Source organism: Antechinus flavipes, chromosome 5 (genome assembly GCF_016432865.1).
Source record: "Antechinus flavipes isolate AdamAnt ecotype Samford, QLD, Australia chromosome 5, AdamAnt_v2, whole genome shotgun sequence".
Classification (NCBI taxonomy): domain Eukaryota; kingdom Metazoa; phylum Chordata; class Mammalia; order Dasyuromorphia; family Dasyuridae; genus Antechinus; species Antechinus flavipes.
The window spans coordinates 102570222-102590960 of record NC_067402.1 but is presented as its reverse complement, the minus strand read 5'-3'; the positions used below and the strand labels follow the sequence as shown (position 1 = coordinate 102590960).

The window sequence follows — 20739 nt, the reverse complement described above, 5'->3', positions numbered from 1 at the left end:
CAGATAAAAACAATCTTCTGGTCCCCCAGACTCATTCAGTTCAATAATCATCGCTCCCCTCTCCCCTCCTCCCTGACAATTGGGGTTAAGTGACTTGCCCAGGGTCACACAACTAGGAAGTATTTTGTCTGAAGTCAAATTTGAACTCAGGTCTTCTTGACTTCAGAGCTGGTGCTCTATCCACTGTGCCACCCAGGTCCCCTCAATAATCATTTCTTAAATACTTATTGCCTGCCTCCATTGAGGAATATTACACATACACATACACACACACACACACACACACACACACACACACACACACACACACACACACACATCTTTGATACAAAACCAAAGTGCACAAAAAACTCAGCAATGGTGTTTCATTTCCAAAGTACAGACCTTAACACTGACATTACTACTTACTCACTGCAAACTTTTTACTTCTCTAAAAAAGTTAACTATTCAAGAAGTTCTTTTTTTTTAAACAAAAAAGATGTTTTATTGATACCTCTTGCATTTATATCAGTCATTTTTTTTTATCAGTACCTCCATCCTCATCAAAACTCTCCCTTGTGACAAGGAAAAATAATTAAGCAAAAACAGTTTAGACATTAGTCTATCTTAATAGTCTTCAACCTGGCTTGAAGGCTGAAGTACATTTTATTATCTCTTTCCCAGGGTCTTGACTGTTTCTCCCCCCTGCCCCATTATTCAGAGTTCAATTTTCTTTAAGTAATATTTTAATGTACACTTTTATAATTAATGGATATATTGCTTCTTATGATTTTGCTTATTTTATTTCATCAAGTGGTTTGTGTGATTCTTTTCATGTTTCCTTGAACTCTTCATATTTTTAAATTTTTTACTGAGGAATGATATTCTATTACATTCTTATATCATAATCTTTCAGACATTTCTCAATTGATGGGCGCCATACTTTGCTTCCAGTTCTTTGCTACCTGCCAATATTTTGGATCTTTGTTGCTGTCATTCACTTCCTTGGAGGGTATGAATACTTTAATCACTTTTCTTGAGTAAGGATAGAGCTTATTGGATCAATTATCCTCAAGCCCCACAAAGTAAGTAGTAACAAATTGATACCTTAGCCAAGTGAGTATATGTGTTAATCAAATACTTTACAAAGTGTGAAAAATTGTTGAAAGTCATTGGATGAAGGGGGGAGACATTGTGCAAACAAATTCCAAAATAAAGAATCAAAGGAGTGGCAAAGTGACAAACCAGAAACCAAGAAATTTCAGCCAAGCCCCCAAGGAGTCAATTTAGTCTGAGGAAAGCGACTTGGTCTCAGCCTCCCCAGCTATTGGCCAGAATGAAGAAAACCCTGTCTATGACATGCCATTGTAAATTTACAGAAGCCTTTAATCTAATGCACATACTTCTGAGATTCAACCCTCATTGGCCAGATTCCCCGTTATATGAGAAAAACTGAAAACTAGAATGTCCACTTTGCAAAGTCCACTAATGGGGCCTCAATGTGCTTGGGCTTCTCACTGCTCTTTTCAATGTCCTTTCTGCCAAAAGTAAACTATAAAAAATTATAAGCTAGATCTTAAACTTTAAAAACAAAAACAAAGCAATAAATTGATACTCTTTCTCCCTGTATCTAGATCCTCTTATCTCTGATTTCCTTCTTTCAGATTCCTGGTCCCTGCTCTAGTAACTGCTAAAAGCTGCTCTATTGAGACTATAGAAAGAGGAATAGTTCAAAATAGAAATTTTAGATTTTGTTGGTTCACATAGGGTTTGTAATGGGAAATATTGATTAAAAACAAAAGTAGTATATGTAGACTATGAAGAAAAAGAAATTTGAATTGGGGAGTGATAGGAATAAGGGATGGCTTCATGAAAAAGATGGAATTTGATCTGGATCTTCTGGAATGGGTAAGACTTTACACAACATATTTTTTAATGCATTTATTTTTTTATATGTATAATCTTTCCCTCTCACTATCCTTCTTCTAATTGATAATAAAACTGAAAAATAAGATCCTCATAACAGCAGAACAAATTCCTATATTTACCATGTTCTGCCTATCTGTATTCTATGTTTACCACATCTCTAGCAAAAGATAAGTAGCATGTTTCATTTCCAATCTTTTGGACTTGTGGTTTATTATTGCATTGACCAGAGTTTTAAATATATTTTTTCAGAGTTTTTTTCTCTAAAATGTTATCATTATATGAAATTGTTCTCCTAATTCTGCTTGTTTTGCTTTGCATCAGTTCTTACAGATGTTCCTGACTTCCTATGAAATGTTTCATTTCATAATTTCTTATAAACAATAATGTTCTGTTACATTTGTATATCATAATTATTTAGTCATTCACCATAGGAAAATATTCTCTTAGTTCCCAATTTTTTGGTTGCTACAAAAGACCTAACTTATCTCCACAAATTTTTTTTAAATTTTATTTTAAAATTCAATTTATTATTAAACATTATTATTTAAACTTATGTTTTGAATAATTTACACAAAGTAGGGGGTCAAAGAGTATTCATAGCTCACTAACTCCAAATTACATTCCAAAATGGCCAGAACAATTCATAAATCCACCAACAGTGCACTAGTGTGTCTTCTAGAATGAGTAAAATTTCAGGACACATTTCATGTTCAGGGAAATCTCTATGTGAAGGCAGAGAAGTGGGAGAATTCAATAAATATCTAGAGAATCAAAAAGAATAAAGCTTAAAGTGTCAACCATGCAGATATCATTAGTAGAAGATAAAATGGTAAAAGTAAGAAAATGTCAAATTATGTATAGGAAATAGAATCTTGAATCAAGGAAGCCAAAATCAGATCTCTAAAAAATAATTTGTCAGCACCAAAACAATGGGTGAGAACAAAAAGAGCTTGGAGAATTTTGGAATGGCCAATTCATGAAGTACTTCTGTTTTGGACAATCATGGATAGAAGAGCATTCTAAAATTTAAAATTTTAAAACTTAAAATGAAGAGAGGAGAGAATATTCAAATTTAATCTCCAGGAATTTTATAACAAGGAGGCAGCATGGAAGGACAAAGGACCTGTGTCTGAATTTTGGCTCTGCCTCTTACTAACATGTGAACTCACATTCACTTAACCTTTCTGGGCTGCTGTTTCTAAAGTGCTATAAGGAGTAAAAGTACTTAGATAAATTTTTAAAGTAGTAGTGTGGCCAGGGATATTGGGACATTTCTTTAGTCCCATCATCTACTGGGGACTGAAGATGATAGACCTCTTAGACTACAGAGTTCTGAGCAGTATTGGGTTATGTCTGTTGGGTGTCTGGATTAAGATCAGAATCAATATGGTAAGTCTTTGGGAAGAAAAATGGGGTAATTTGTCTAAAGAGGGGAGAATTAGCTCAGGATGGGAAAAACAGAAGGTCAAACTTCACTGATGATCAGTATGATCAGGGCAATGAGTAGCCCCCTGCACTGGCTCAGGTGAAATGAGGAGAATCAGTCTTAATAAATAATCGGATAGATAAATTTAAAAATGGATGAATGAATGGATATGTGGATAAATAAGTTAATAAATAAATGGATGCATAAAGGAATGAATGAATAAAATAATAGACATCAGATGGTCAAGGGGATAGAGAATTGAATTTGGATTGAAGAATAACTAGATACAAATTTTCCTTCTAATTCTAACTTTATGACTCTAGGGCAAGTCACTGAACCTAAACCCATACTTTCTCATTTGGAAAATGGAGATATTTTCTTTATTTTCCTGGATTGTTTTAAGGCTCAGAGGAGACAATATATGGAAATTCCTTTGCAAATTTTGGCTGTTATCACTAGTGCTGAACAAAAACTTCAGGACAATCTTTGTGAGTCTAAGGAATAGAGTTGTAAATGAAGAAAAGCTCTGTCTTATCAATTATAGTCATTTTAGGCTACAGGATTTAGGTGAGTGTTAAGAGTTAGCAAGACCCGAATCTGAAGCCCTACCTCTGACATAAAGTAACAATGTGAACCTGGGAAAGTTACTTCATTTTGCTCAGTCTTAATTGCCTTAGCTGAAAAAAAAATTAGGAGAGGGGCTAATAATAGCATCTACTTTATAGGATTATTGAGTAAATCAAACGACATATTAGAGTTCTTTGCAAACTTTCAATGTCCAAATGCTAGCCATTATTGTTGTTATGTTTTAAAATGAATTTTGATATATCTGACTTTCTCCATAATGATTTTCAATATATGTGAGTTAGGATTAAGGATATACGGTGTCTCTGTATGTATCTGTTACATAACTAGGAATGGGGCATGGGTTATAGACTTCCCTTCTTTCACACTATAGTCCATACTGGCCTTTTGCTGTCTCTCATACAAAGAACTCATGTTGCCCATTTAAATATATACTAAGCAGAGTCCACACTGAATACCACAGCCTTCTCATTCATGCCCAGCTGGATCTGGTAAAAACAAGGGACTGGATAATCCTTAAATCATAATTATGAGGTAAAGAAGTCTATTGCCTAAAATCTGATCAATATTACCAATTCAATAAATACTTATTAAGTGGCTATTAAGGGCCAAGCACTGCTTTGAACAAGTGGACAGAGATAGGTTACCACTGCACTGAAGGCAGAGAAGGATCAGTGGTAGCTGAAATCTAGTTTTTAAAAGGGATATATAAGCTACTTGAATTCATTAGTTGATAAGAGGGGAAATGCCCTGGGATATCAGAATACAAGCCTCTGTCAGCAACCACAGCTATGCCCAATATTTAGATAGTCAATAGAACCAACTATTATAGTGGAGAGCCCAAAAGAAAATTCAGTACAGCTGAAGTCATTGCGACTTCAATTGCCACCACCTCCTCCATCCCTGACTTAGAGACATATTTACCTGTGTTAAGAACTCACTGACATTTTGGATCAATTTGGATTTTGCAGAATAATGATGGAGTCATTCCAGAGTTGAAACACTTCAGCAAAACTTTGTCCTAGAAAGAATTCCACTACTAGCACCTGGGAATGCCTTTATCAGCTGGTCCCCTGTGTGAGTTTGAGCATCTCTCTGGTTCATTGCTTTAAGTGATGCCACAAGGAATATATGCCTTCTCCCTGTGCTCTCAGGAAATCAGGGATCTTACAGGTAGGGACAGCCAAAAACAGTATCTGTCGGCTCATCATTGGGCGAAAGTTTGGTACAGCTGGAGTCACTGCGACTTCAATTGCCATCTTCTCCTCCATCACTGACTTAGAAACATATTTATCTGTGTTAAGAACTCACTGACATTTTGGATCAATTTGGATTTTGCAGAATAATGATCGAGTCATTCCAGAGTTGAAACACTTCAGCAGGACTTTGTCCTTGAAAGAATTCCACTACTAGCTCCTGGGAATGCCTTTATCAGCTGGTCCCTTGTGTGAATTTGAGTATCCCTGTGGTTCATTGCTTTAAGTGATGGCATAAGGAACTTCTCCCTGTGCTCTCAGGAAATCAGGGACCTTACAGGTAGGGATAGCTAAAAAGTGTCTGTCTGCTCACCATTGGGTCAAAGTCCTTGTTTGTTGTTGCCTCTCATAAGTTCATGTGTCTACATGTTAATCACGAAATTAAAGACCTCAGGTCTTAAAATTTGACATAGAAGGTTGGAAATCCCATCCCAACTAAGCAAGATCATAAGATTATAGATTTAGAGCTTAAAGGGGACTTTGAAGTCTTCTGGCAAGCTTTCTCATTTTAGATGATGAAACTCAGACCCAAGAAAAGTTGAGTGACTTTCCTAAAATCATATGAGAACTAACTAGGAGAAGCGGAATTTGAACACAGGTCTTGAATCTAAATCCAATGCTCCATTTCATCACACTGTCACATTTCATCACACTGTCAGGATCCTGGAATTCCCTCTAAGAGGAGGGTACCACTGCAGGGAGATTTTGAGGCACAGTGAATAGAGAGCTGGTCTCAAGAGTCTCCACATGCCAAACTCCAAACTTAACCTATGGGTGGCTTAGTAAACTCTCTAAGGCTACACAAGGCAGAGAAAGTACTGATGGGTCTGGGGGAGGAAGTGTTCTCCTTTGGAAGTGGCCCCAGCCAAGAAAATCACAGGTTCAATCCCCATGCTTCTATAAAGAGGGTAGTATCTTATCCTTTATAACGGGGGTAAGATGTACTCAGGCCTGTGCTGAAGCCTGCTGGCAAACTGTTAACTTTTGATTGTAAGTATTTAGACCTCTGAAATGGGCAAATCAGGGCTTGATTTATTGTTTATTGATTGTCTAGAGCAGTGGTGTGGAACTCAAATAGAAACAGGGCAGCTAATCCATACTTAAGGATCCCTTTGGGCAGTATATTGACTTAGTTTTAAAATGTAATCTTATCTATATTTTATTGGATTCTTATTTCATTTAATATTTCCCAATTACATTTTAATCTAGTTCAAGCAACACTTGAGTGTTAATAGCAGTATGAGGCTTGAGGCCATGAGTTTGACACCTCTGGTCTAGACTAAAGAAAGAAATGGAGGAAATATAAATAATTCAAATGAAACTATAAAGTATGTCCAAGTACATTTCCCTCTAAAAAAACGAGTTAAATATTTACCAGCACATTATTAAGAGATATCACAGAGTTAACATTCTCAGATAAGGGACTATTTAGCTTCAGCTGAGCCAAGTTCTCATCATGTCTATCACCTCCAATAATGCAATCAACACAGGTCAAATTTGCAGTTTTCTGCACTTTAGCAGAGACAAAAGTTGATTTTTTTCTTTTGAATGAGTTTAAGGGAAATAAAGTATGTTTGGGGGGAGGAGGAGAGCTGGGACAATGAGAAGAAATAAGATACAAGAAGGCAGCTACGACTACTACCCAGAGTAATAACTTTGAATTTCCCCTAAAATCAAATAGGCTAAATTAGGTGTAGCTCTAGAATCTTACTAGACTGAGGGCAGATCTGCCTAGCATTTTGCATCTCACAAAAGCCTCTGTTCAGCGTACATAATTTTAAAGACCTTGTCCAATAAATCAGTCCACTATATGGACTGTCAGAACTGAACTATGGTTTACAAGCAGTAAATTAAGATTCTGATGAGAGAAAAATCCAGGATATCTGAGATTATTTGAGGTTCAGGGTAGTCAAGAGATATATATAAGGAAATCTAAAGAAGGTCCTCTCTCTAGACAGGCTAAATCCAGAAGCTGAGTCATTCTTGCCTAATAATTCCTACAATGGAGCATGGGTAGTTTGACCGCTCAGGGGCTGGAGGCTGTGTTAGGCAGCCTGAACTATGAACTATCTAAGATCTCAGGGATTAGGGATAAAGCTCAATGATGATGGCAATACCAAAGGTACAGAACTGACAGAAGGTAGTATTACAAGTGTCAGGACCATGCTGACAACAATCAAGTTGACTTATAAAGACTCCAGGAATAAACAGGAAAAGTATTGTTGACATAATGAGAAGATAAACATTGATAAAAATGTCTATAATGGCCAGTATTTTCAACCTCTGATACTGCATTCATGTAATTTAGTTGGTTATACCATATGCACCTCTTATATGGATGTCCTGCACAAGGATTCTTAATATGATCTGCTATATGCACACCACTACATGCTATCTGCAGCACATCATACATACATTGCATGAGTTACATGTATTTGGTGGGTCTATACATAGGCAACTTGCAGCTAGGTGACAGTCTGGATAGAGGCCTGGGGCTGGACTTGGGTCTAGGACCAGGAAGACATGAATTCACATCCAGTGACAGACACTAGTGGAATGACCAGGTCAACTTAACCTTGGTCTGCCACAGTGTCCTTATGTGTAAAATAGGGATATAACAGCACCTGCTCCTCAGGGACCTTGTGAGAATCCAATAATGTATTTGTAAAATAGTTAGCACAGTATCTGTCATATAGTAGGTGTTTAATAAATGTTTGTTCTCTGTTCCTATTTATGTTCTCTGTTGGCAGCACACAATTGTGATGTGAAATATTATGTACCGATAAGTGTACTGTTTATTTAGGATAATTGCTTATGCTACATTATAATCATATTTACTTATGTTATTTATAATAACTACAACTATTATTATGCTACATACTGATGAATGCTTATGATGCATTTTTCAGGCACTTGTGTAACCCATATAACTTGCAGGGACTGTTTTGGGGGTAATGGAGAAGGCTGGAAAGGTGGGAACCTTAGGAACCACACCAATAGGTATTGCTGTTCCCACATGGATTCTAGTTGGTTGGGGGTATATGCAGCATTCTTGATGGGAGGACAGAATATGGAAAGATCAAGAGGACACCAGGGGAGACCAAAATAGACTTACAGCCAAGATGTTATAGTTAACCTGTGAGAGGACAAGGGTTTATCCCACTATCTCTCCTCATCCATCCCCTCAGTAAAGACCAACTTTCCCTAAAAGACAACAAAATTGTCCCAGCCATCAGGTTAGCCCCCACCCTCCTTGAAGCAATCTCCTGGTGTCCTAAATGCATAAAAAGTGCCACTCACCTGGAACTGACTCGATGGATGTCAGAATACTTAGGTGAGTTATCATACCCTGCCTTGGTGAGAATTTTCCATATGGAGATAAGTTTATAGGAACTGAACCTAACAAATCCAAATGTCACAAAGGTTAGACATCCTTGCTGCTTTGGGCCAAGTAAACCTTCAATTGTCCAATGACTTGAGTTTCTCATTTCTTTCCCAAATCAAATCTTAAATAGGATGATAGTAGATGTTAAATCAGGTGCTAAAATCATTAATAGGAAGGTTTTTGTTTTCAGCACTATTTTGCAAAGGCTGCAAAGGTCCTGCCTCTGCTCCAAATCTGCAAGATTTCACTGCTCTGCAGACAGTGCAATGTCTTTCAGACTCTGAGGCTCCTGGGTTGGCTCAATGGCCAAATCCCTACTACCCTTTGCCCTCACCTAAACTGTAGTGTTCTGATAGAACAGTTTAGCAAGTGTAAAATGTCTTCCTCTTCTAGCTTAATGTCAAATTTCATAAATTCTTGGAAATGGAATCTACATTGTTTCCAAGTATAGATTATAGTTTAAAAAATGGATGACCCGAGAAAAACTTGACTTCATTTCTATGTCACATCACACTGGTGAGCAATTGTTCCAGGGAAAAATGGGAGTTTTATCAGCAGTGGTTGTAGGAATCTGATTGTGGCAATGGGGAACCAGAGGAGGAGGATGGAATCATGTGACACTAAAGAATTCAAGCTCTCCAAGCCCTCTTATTTATAAATTCTCCATGGGATCAATCCCTCCTTCTTTTACTACCTTGGAGGTGGGGTGCCAATGTATCACTCAGCTTGTCCATTTGTTTCATTCTCCCACAAAACCAGTTATCATTTGCTGGTAATTTTTTTAAAACTTCAAATATGTTATCAGTAAGAACATGATGCAATTGACCTACCATATGACACACCCATAAATAACCTCAGGAAGAATGTGATATTTCAAGTCACAGAGACAATGCTGTGAAAGTTCAAGAAGGGGGATATAATTTGGCAAGAATTCAGAAAGTATCTTTAAGAAATGAAGGTCTATAACTTCTCATTCTTAGCCTCTCTAGTCTGGAAATGATTCCTATCCATGCAATTTAGACTAAATTCCACAATAACAGTTGTCTATGTCCTATATGGTTAATTTCTTTAAAAGGGACTGCTGTGATAAATTATGTAATAAGAAAAAATTTACCCAACTTTACAGAACGTGTGGGTGCAATTATCATATATAATTTCTTACCTAAAGTCACTAAGACAAGGAGTGGGTTGAGATTTGTGTTCATGTCCTTTGTAGAGAACTCGTCTATGCCTTAAGGAGAAAGACAAAGAAGGATGGCATCTCTTCCTTCTGCTTTCCTTCTGCATCCTTCACTAGGCAGCAAAATGGAGAGTGCTGGACCTGAAATCTGGAAGACCTGATGTTCAAATGAAGCTAGAGTTCTTTAGTGGTTAACTGTGTGACCTTGGTGTGCCAACCGTTTTTCAATCTGTAAAATGGGGACAATAGCACCTACCTCCCAGGGTGGTTTTGAGGATACAATGAAATATTTGTAATGGGCTTTGCAAACATTAAAGCGCCACATGCTATTTTTATTTTTATTATTATTATTAGTCATAACAACAGTAGCTGCCAAGCTGTGGTAGATGGCTTTGGAGAAGGAAAAATTCACTTTCATTGCAGTCAGCAGAAATCAGAATGACCATGGAAAAATAGTTTTCAGAATCAAAACCTAAGCATCCATTTAATTGCAAAGTCCTAAAAAAATCACTCACTTAAACTTCACTAACAGTCTAATTTTCCCCACAAACCCCCAAATGCCTAAGTTATGGCTAAAGGACTTTTTCTAGGCCTAACTAGCCAGCTCCTCCTATCCTACAGCACCTTTCTTTGGTTGCAAAGAAGAGGCAATGTGGTGTAGTGGGATGAGTACAGGACTCAGGAGTCAGAAGACCTACATTCAAATCCCACCTGACATTTAACAGCCAAGTGACCAAGGAGAATTCACTTAGCTCCTCCGAGCCCATTTGCTCATCTGTAACAATGGTCATCTGATTTCCTATCCAATGAAGAAAGTGCCCTGTAAACCTTAAAGCATAATGTAAACATGAAGACCTTACAGAAAGTAGTAGAGGTTGAACCATATCATCCTGTCAGTCAATGGGATCGCCTTAGCTCTTCACCTCGCTTCGGAAGTGGGATGGGAGTCCCAGCGTGACTTGATGCCAGATTCTAGCAGCTGAAAGGCAGATCTGTCTCTGCCGGTAAGGGGAATAAATTCATTCTGGCTACATAAAGTTCAGCAACATGCTGCATGGCTAGGCAAGAATGAACTATTAATATGGCCGCCACAACAAACACATTTGCTAGATGGGGGAGAGGGGCAGTTTTAACAGCATAAAATTTTCTACACATGTTAAAAGTTGAGTTACATTTTCACAAACATGCAATTAAAAAAGTTACCTGAATTCCTTCCATATGAGTGAAGGAACATGGGGATGGAGTTTATTTTATTAAAATAGAATATATGCATATACACAGAGGAGCGTAAAGCAAAAAGGGTGACCTACCAGAAAATACATTGTGAAAGTACAGCATGTGGTTGGTGACCCACCTGAAAGTTAAGGACGTGAACCATGCTCATGCCACAAGCACACGCTAGCGTAAGATGGGTAAGACCCTCTGGCAAGGAGATGCTGTGACCTAGGCCTTGTTTTCCAAAGGGACATGACCTCTACTTACACAGTGATCATCTTGCAACTCTTTTCAACCTGGAATAGTTTGGTGGTCTCAGCTGGCAGGGTTCTTAAAAGTGTTTCGTTCTCTCTATTTATATTTCATATACTTTCCTCAGAAGGCCAAAGGTGGCATTTTTCTCAATGAAACCACATCAACAGGAATATGATTAATTGATGAGGGATCAAAGACTTAATGGCAATAAGGGGAACAAATGGGAATACACTGAAATTTGTACACTTCAAACTGATTAAAGAAAAAACAGACTACTTGTTTATTTTTTTTTTCTGTTGTTTATTTGGGAAAAGTGCTTCTTACAAAAAGGCAGCTGCAAAATACAGAGACCTCTGCAACAATTACTTGTTTTATCTTAAAGTGAAAGGATGGGTGGGTCCAAGGAACCAGAGCAGTAGGTGGACAGATCATGGGGCTTCCATGAATTATTTCAAGAAAAAGAGCAACAAATTACAAAGCTAAAATTCCTCCTTAAGGAATCCGGTAACAACTTACTTGAGCTCTTCTCATGGATTAGTCCCCTTAATGAAGGCTTAGTACTGCAAACTGATGTTGAGTTATAACTATGCTACCTGCACAGCTTAGGGGTGGAACAAGGCAAATACCCACCAAAAAAAAAAAACCCCACCAAAAAAAAAAACCCCAAACCTCTCAAAGAGAACAAAGATTTTTCCCAAAGTGCCTTATTTGGAGAGGCTCAAGATTGTATACAATATTAAATAAAGTGAGCCATGTGACTGAGTCCCAAACTGTGCTGTTATTCTGGATAATCAGATGATGCGCCACTCTATGGCTAACCCCATTTCTCTATTTATATAGACAGAGAGAGCGAGCACTGCTATATTTGTGACAACCAAATATCAAGTTACCTCTGTGTCCTTTAGGATCAGTATCTGCCACAGACTGGGCTGAGACCACTAAACCAATTTTTCCCATCTGACTGGAGGCTAGATTTCATGCACCTATACCAGGATGAAATACACCAATATAGGGATGAAAGCTTTCTTTTCACACACATACACACATACACACACAACCACACCCAGAGCCACCCAAGTCTCCCAGCCCTTGAGACCAATTCTACAATTTATTTGATAATAAACTTCTCTCCTTTCACATACAAACAATTTTCCTTTCATGCTAAACACACTAAAACCTGAACACATTCGCACCTGGTTCTGGTTACCCAGTAGTAAGTTATGTGCAAGTAAACAAGAGACCAAAACCACAATTGAACAAGTGCGTGTGGTGGAATTACAGGGTGGGGAACAGAGCTGAAAACAGCCAAATGTAGAGATCTGACCAGAAATCTGAAATAACCATTCTTAAGTCAGGTAGTGACAAAAGATTACTTGGCCAATTTAGATTCCTTCCCATATCCCACCGCCCCTACTCCTACCCCCCTCCTCCCGCCCTCCCCCAGAATGGCCATTGCTCATGTTTGTATCTGGGCTCTTCAAAATGAGTGTGGAAGTTCTGTAAACACTAACCTGGAACTGTGTGAATCCCGTTGAAAACAGAGATGATGCAACAAACCCTAAGCTAACTGTCTGACAGTTAAATTCATTTTACAAAAACTAACTTTAAGATTTATTTCTTGTTATTTTTTTTAACAGAGAAAACAACACACTCCTGGGGGGAAGAAGGCAGGGATTTGGGAAGGAAAGGGAGACAGACCCTGGGGGTAAAAATTATTACAACAGCACCTGGAATTGATAGGCCTGCCTAGGAGAGAAACACAGGCACTGCCACAACACCACAGGAAATAGCTACTGTCTGAGGCTGAGCAGACAAGTCCAAACTCCAATGAAAGGTGCTATAGATCCAAGTCGTAATAATCTTCCAGCTCATCATGAAACAAGTCCCACTCGTCTTCAGAGTCCGTCAGGTCGTCGTCCCCACCTGCTGCCAAAAGCATAAGCAACATCTCGCCCAGCTCAAAGGTTACAACCTCATCTTCATCATTATCAAAGGGGTTGCTGCTCTCCCTCTCCTCAATAAGCTCCCAGAAGCGGTTCCTTCTTTGGGCCTGTAAGAGATATGGTGGACATGGTAGGGATGGCACTGCTGATCAATGTCTTCTAATCTACTTGTAAGGCAAAACTTCCAACATGCCAAGGGGCACGTGGAAGCAAACTTCTCAAAAGGGGCTTCCATAATAACTGCTCCCCTCTAGTTATTTTTTGTTATTTAGGATGCGAGGGAAGAACTATGATATTCTTTTCCACATCCTCTCTCTAATAGGGCAGATATGGACTACATATATTTCTACACAATAGTAATCTTTCTCTTTCCTTGCCTAGTTCCAATATAAAAATTTTTGATGATAAATATTGACATTGTCCCTCTTAAAAAAAAAAAGAAAAAAAAAAGATTTACCCGGTATCGGTTTGATGTTCCCACTTTTTGTCTCTGAGGCTCCTCTCTACGGCCATCAGGGTACGCATGCTTGTAAAAACAGTTCCCTCCAAATGGGCAGCTCCCACGTCCTTCATCGAAATACCTGCATGGTTTGTTGCTGGGAGAAAAAAGTTGCACATTTTTTTCTCACAGAAATCAAACGGTCCTTAAATCTATTCTAATTTATTTAAAACAGTATTGGAACAGAATATAATTTTCTGTAAAACCCTCATCTCCATTCCTTCTATGATATACCCTCTAAATCTATATAGAAATACTCATTTTTTTCAAAGCCAAATTATTTTGTGATTCTAGCTCCTTATACCGGAAAAGAAAAAAAATCTTATTACATCATAGGATGTCAAAACTGAAAAGCCCTTTAGAGAATAATAAACTAAAACCTTTTTGCCATCAGTTTCAACCACATACCTATTAAAAACAAATGCAGTTTCACAAAAACAACATGTGCCCTTCACCCCATCATATAGCACGGTTTAGTAAACCAGTATTATTAGGAGGAAAGTTTTATGGCAAGGATCCCAAATTTTATCCTGATACAGGGATTAGGCCAAAGATGGAAAAGAATAGAGAGGAAAGCTAAGGAGGGAGAGTAGAGCAGTATGGGTATGAAAAGGCACTTCTTTCCAGGAGTTACTGGGGCACTGAGAAAAGATTCTAGAGTTCCTACCTCATTGCTTCCTTGTACTTCTGAATGAGTTTCTGCTTTTCTTCTTTTTCCTCCACCCAGTACTCACTTGGAATGACAAAATTTGATGTGATGCGGCATTCTGGGCAGGACCTAAAAAACAAAGAACAAGTTACAATGTAAATGTAAAATTCACTATGAACTCTTTCCTCTAAAAACATCCTGGTGCGCCACATGCGGATTTAAGGCATCATTACTGAAAGACACACAGGAAACTCTTCTGGACCATTTCAGATATAACAGTTTTAGGAATTCTTGGTTAGCCAATACATTTCAAAACAACTTGGGAAAAAGAGACATTTTAAATAGATCCTTTTTTATTCTATTTAAACAAATTTATTTCTTATATCTTTACTCTCTGGGCTTTGCAGTTTTGTTGTAGTAATAAGAACACTATCTAAATGATAGTAGATTATTAGTTATATAGTGAAAAGACCATTAGCGGGTACATGTTAGAGGACACAAGGGTCAGAACTACTAGATTCACTTGACCTAAATCAGTTAAATAAAATCTATTCATTATATACATTCCCCATTGAATGTTCTGCAAAGCTCTTCTATCCAAATAAGAATGCATCTTGCCAACAAAGACATTAGTTTGAATGCAAAGAAAAAAAATTCCATCAGAATATTAACAGTTTTACAATAAGTTTTATTTAAATGTGGCCTTGTTCAGTCTGTTTTAAGTTGGCACAAGATGCATTTACTACTACCACCCGCCTGGTTGAGATTAGAAAAGAACCGTACTTTATTATCTTGCTCTCAAACTGCTTAGCACTTCTCCATTTGCGGATGCACTTTAGACAGTAGGTGTGGTTGCAGTTGGAGAGAATCCCAAAGCGGCGCTCACTAGGGTTGGCTTTTTCATAGACTACCTCCATGCAGATCCCACACACCATGTCCTTACTGCGCTGGACAGCAAATGAGAGTTCCATGTCCTTCTCATGAGCCTCAATGCAAGACTAGAAGAAAGGATAAGGGAAAAAAACCTAGCAATTCATTCAACTAATACTTATTAACCTTCTTGTAATGCACTGAACTAAGGGAAATATAAAAATAAGAAAGACATGGTCTTTACCCTTCAGGAGTTTATGATCCAACTGGGGTTAGATCTTTCATATACAGATATTCAACTCTAATTAATTTTTGAGTATACACAACAATGGGAGGAAATAGTGAGAATAATGCCCAAACCACATATACTTGTATTTAAAAATGTGTTTTTATTTTTCACATTTGAACAAAGGTAAAAGTGTTATTATGAGAATGGACAAAAAAAATCTGCATTATATTGTGAAGACTTGATTCCAGAGAAGTTGGAACCTGCCCAATTTCCCCATTCTTCCTCTGTACCCTTTGTTCTCCATATTCCACAAACAGGAAAGACAACATCTCTCAGAATGAGAGCCTAACAACAAAACTGTAGGTAGGACCAATGAAATATTTCTAATTTTATTTAAAAGGTTAAAATGTTACGGGTTCACAAAGTGAAAAAGAAAGAAACAATCGTGTTGTAAAGCACATTAAAAGTGAGGGTTCCATTAATGTCTTAAGTCTCCTTGTTGACTTACTTTTATATGCTGTGATCTCTGGGCAGCATCCACTGGGTGCAGAACCTGCAAACCACACATGTCACAGGCATCCCCATGAAGATAAACACAATTCTCCCCATAACGGCATTCTCCTACTGCTGCGTAGGGGCAAAGCTGCTTTTTCATTTCCACATTGGTTTGCTGTTTTTCTAATTCTTCCTCGATCACCATGCCCTGCAGGGGTGCTTCAGTGCAGGAAGGGGCTGCTGGGGAACATTTAAGAAATGTTACATCCTGAGTCTTGAAGGCAAAATAATACATATTTTTTTAAATGGCTAGAGAGCAGAAATACAAAAGAACTTTTATGTTAAAACCCACAGCATCTTTTCCAGTTCAACTTTTTTAAAAAACTCAGAAAGAAATGAAAACTATATTTCTAATACTATTTTCTCAGCAGGGCAAGGCAACATAAGTTTCTAATTCTTAACCATGATAAGTTCATTGTTGATTTATGTTTTCCTTCAATCATCTTCATATTTCTTTGAATTTTTAAAACCTTGATTAGGTCAAATACTGTCTATCTAGTTTTAAACTAGTATAGATTTTAGATTGCAGGAAAAATGTCACAACTCCTGAAAATGACAAACTATTACATACCCAACAGCTTTAATTTTATCCTTTGAAATACTTACCACGTCCACAGTAGGGTTGCCCAGGAACAAACTCAATGGCATTTACCCAGTCTTCCCCACCTGCTCCTGCAGCTGCAAAATTTGAATTTTCTGATTCAGCTTCACCAGTACTGGCTTCAGCAAGTGGTTCAACCAGTGTAGGGAGGCTCGAAGAGGCTGGCGGGTCGGGTTTTGCAGCTAGATTGGCAGCAGTCACTTCTTCTCGTTTCAATGGCTTGGTATGTTCATATCTAACAAATTAAAAAAAAAAAAGCTAATCACTGTCTAGTTGGAGTCTGTATATAGATACACAGACACTGATGGAGATACTTGCTGTAAGTTCATTCTGGTAAAATTCAATTCTAATTGAGGACAGCCAATTTCCATTAGTTTGAATTATGTTAAGTTTCTCTCTAAATTTGACCATGAAATATATTCACACAAATAACACACAAGCAATGCTATGATATTCAACAACATTAATGTGAAGTATTTTGCCTGCTTCCACAAGGTAAAACTCTCTAAAATAGAAAGCTGGTATGTGTTTTCAATCTACATACAAAAAGATGCCAGCATATGCTTACCTTCTTTTGTATCTGGCTACCGCAATCCATATTTCTAACCAAACTTCCTCTTTATTCCCCTCAAAAGAAATGTTTCCTGTGCTTAGGAGGAAGAAAGGATCTCACATTGCCCTGCCCTACTCTCTGTTTGAAGGAATATGTAATCACATAGATAAGTATTTTTGAAGAGGAAGAATTTAAATAGTAGTTCAGTAGGCCTATTGTAGAATCCTCCATTATCATTTCCCTTTAGAAATGATGAGCACTATAAGGCAAACATAAAACTTAGGTTTGAAACAACTGCCTTTGAACAAATTACAAAACCACTTTAATATCCTAGTCAAGTAAATAGTATTATAAAAGAGCTTGTTGTAAAGAAACAAGAATGCAATGGAATATTACTGAACAGTAAGATGATTCAGAAAAGCATGGGTCGTGCAATGAAGTAATAAGCAGAATCTCTCTCCCTTCCCCCAAGGACTACTTCAAAATCATGAATAATGTCCGAGTTTGTTCCCAAGAATAACTTGAAGAAAAATGTATTTCTATCTCTTGTAGAAGTGAAAGGATTACAGGTTTGGAATAGTCCATAATACAAATCACAAGCTCATGTGTTGGAGTGACCTGAGGCTTTGTTTTCCCCTCCCTCTCTTTTATTCTTTGATACAAAGAATGATTCTCTGAGCATGGAAGAAAGAATACAGCTGGAAATGAAAGGGACATGAAGAAAAAAAAAATTTAACTAAAGAAAAGAATGCAGTCAGTAAAATTTGAGAAACAAGTTATGAATTGAGAGCTGCCTGAGAGGTATAATACTCAACAGATAACAGCAAGGGGAAAAAAAATTACCTTCTAGAAGCCACAAAATATCCTGTAATTAACTCTTGTGGTAATAAATAATAAGGAGTGAAAGGATGAGACATGTGGAAGAGCTCTGGGCTCTTTCTTTACCCAGAAGTGTTTTCTTCAAACTACTAAAGAAAAAGAAACTAGGAAGATAAGACAGTGATCTCCTTCTACAAAATAAGAAGCTTTTGATAAAATAATATCTAAGGTCTTTTTTTCAAACTTAGCTTTAACATTCTTTGATTCTAAACAGTGCCAAGAAACTTCTAGACAAATAAAGTCTATGATAGTCAGAAGACTCATTAAAGAACAAAGCCAGTAGCTGTGATACACATGGACTCCATTAAGTGACCGAAAGTCTCAGAATAGGGCTCCTTTCTTTACATTTCCTCTTACTGCCTAGCCCAATAGTTCACAAACAGAAAAATTTAATGATGGCAGCTAATTTCCAAGAAATTAATTTAGCAAAAAGTTAGAATCATTTAAATTTAGTCTTGGGATAAGATTTGGGTATTAGATTTAACTATAACAAGGATTAGGGAGAAAGCTATCTTTATCTTATTTTCTTTGAAACTAAGAACTAGTTGTATATCTTTAACCCACTTGATTATCTGAATTTAACTATTTTATTAATAAAAAATTCTATTCTTGCAAAACAGGAGAAAAAGCCTAACTCTGACCTCAAGTAAGTCACCCAAAGGCAAAAAATGAGTACCTGGCCATTGCTGAGGCACCATTGCCATCTGGTGGCAGAGCACTCTAATTAATGTTAAGATGTAATAAACTTAAAAAAAAAAAAAAGATTGCGAATGAAATACTATGTAAGAAATAGTGAATACTATAAATACATAACAGCTGGCAAGATTCATGTGATAGAAAGAAAAAGAACCAGGATAACAATGCATACAATTATTACAACAAAATATATGGAAAAAATAACAAAATAATTTAAAATGAATGCTGTAAAATTTTAATTACCAAACTTGATCCATAATAAAGTATGGGGCCAAACTTTGTCACATTGGTTAGTTTTGCTGAACTTTATAAATTATTCCTTTAACTACTTGTTACAAGCTAATCATGAACATTGATATAATTCTTCAAAATCTATAAACAGTAAGAAACTCTTAGAAGTCCTATCTGTAAATCTAAATATACAATTATAAAAGCAGATGCATTAGTAGATGTATTACAAGAAGACCTAGTGTGCCTCAAGCAACAGGTCTGGTCAGTGGCATCCTGCAAAGGCACTGTGGGCATTGCAAGATGGGACAGTTAGCTAGAGTGAAGGAGAAAAAAGCACTGAATAATCCTCAATCTGTATTTTTATAAAGATCCTATACATACCAAAATATCCATAGCAATTAGGACAGCAAAAAAATGGAAGAAAATGAGTACATGCCCATCATCCAATGGAAGTATTATGTGCACCAGTTCATTGAGTTAATAGATATGGCAGCCAAGAAAACTAAAAAAAAGCTATAAAAATATTATTGCAATTCTTATCAAGATATTTTGTTTTCATATAAGGTGAACTTTTTTGCTTTCTCTAATAAATTCATTTTCAGGATATTAAAGGAAGCACTAATTCAATAAATACACCAAAATTTTTCTGAATCTAAAATAATGACCACAAGTTTTGAAAAGAGTTTTAAAATTTGAGAAGACATCTTCCTGCACTACTATGCAGAAATAGGATATTCGTGGATGTGGATTATTGCATTTAATTTCATATTTTTTCAATATCTTGATTTTGATAAGCTTTTTCTCTTCTTTTAAAAAAATATCTTTTATCTATGTTGATAACAGCACCCTTACAAGCATTTAATAGATGGTTATAGATTGATAGTTACCTAAGCTTATAAATCTTAAAAATGACTGTTGACCAATCTATTTGCATGCTAAAGTATAATATTTGATTCTGGGATTCAAAACTTTGTACAACATCTGGGCCCAACCTACCTTTCCATTCTTAATTTTTCAGTTCTATGGAACTTGTTCTGCTCTGTCCTTGCTTATACTACCATCTATGTTTGAAGTAGATTCCCCTTTATCTTTTTAGCCCACTGGAGTCTTCCTTTCCTCTGTGCAGTTATCCCTCACTTTATCCTACCCTTCACTTTCTGCTCCCCCACCCCCACAATCTTTCACATCTCAAATTTTTTCTAACACTTTGTCTAGACCTCTCCTGTGTATTTCTTTTTATCAAAGTCATTTGTATTTGTCTTCTTCCTAAAGGCAAGGCCTATATCCAAATCTTTGTTTTTCAAGGAAAATTTTTTATGTATAGGATACTCAAAATTTTAAAATAATGTGCCCATACTTAATCATGAATTCCAAATTAACTCAATATATTAGTGTCTTTCTCATTTAACATAATGATAAATGATATGATTTTTAGTCATGTAGTTTTAGAAATATTAATTTTTTCATCATTATCATTATTATTAGTTTTGAAGATGATTGAGATCATTAAAGTAAGGAGAGTAAAAAATAAGGATCTATTTATGAAACCCAAATACTTCACTTAAGGAAAAAACAAGGACTTAAAATTCCTATGTCCTCCATCAGTTCATACAAAACATCCCAGAGTTCTCTGAATTCATCATTTACCATATGATATACAAATGTAATGAAATATATATATTGGGTAGTAAGGAATAATAGATAGGAGGAATTCTGATCAACATGGACTTTAATGACTCAGTAAGAACTAAGTTCAAATCTGGCCTCAAGATACTACTGTGTGATCGTGGGCAAGTCGACCTCCATTTGCCTCAGTTTCCTCAT

The 20739-nt window shown here is 36.8% G+C and overlaps 1 protein-coding gene across 3 annotated transcripts in view; it reads right to left on the bottom strand.

The window, feature by feature from the left end:
- Positions 1-10957: 10957 nt before the first annotated feature.
- MKRN1 (makorin ring finger protein 1) overlaps positions 10958-20739 on the bottom strand; it is a 30575-nt gene continuing 20793 nt past the window's right edge. Inside the window, exons 3-8 of one of the 3 annotated variants that reach the window (XM_051963543.1) lie at positions 16562-16791; positions 15909-16135; positions 15085-15299; positions 14320-14430; positions 13611-13749; positions 10958-13133 (exon numbers count right to left, since the gene is read on the bottom strand). In XM_051963543.1, the coding sequence (XP_051819503.1) occupies positions 13116-13133; positions 13611-13749; positions 14320-14430; positions 15085-15299; positions 15909-16135; positions 16562-16791 (940 nt within the window). In that variant the 3' untranslated portion in view covers positions 10958-13115. Of the gene's footprint in view, positions 13261-13610; positions 13750-14319; positions 14431-15084; positions 15300-15908; positions 16136-16561; positions 16792-20739 lie in introns of all 3 variants that reach the window. The other 2 variants (XM_051963542.1, XM_051963541.1) reach the window with 2 other exon arrangements.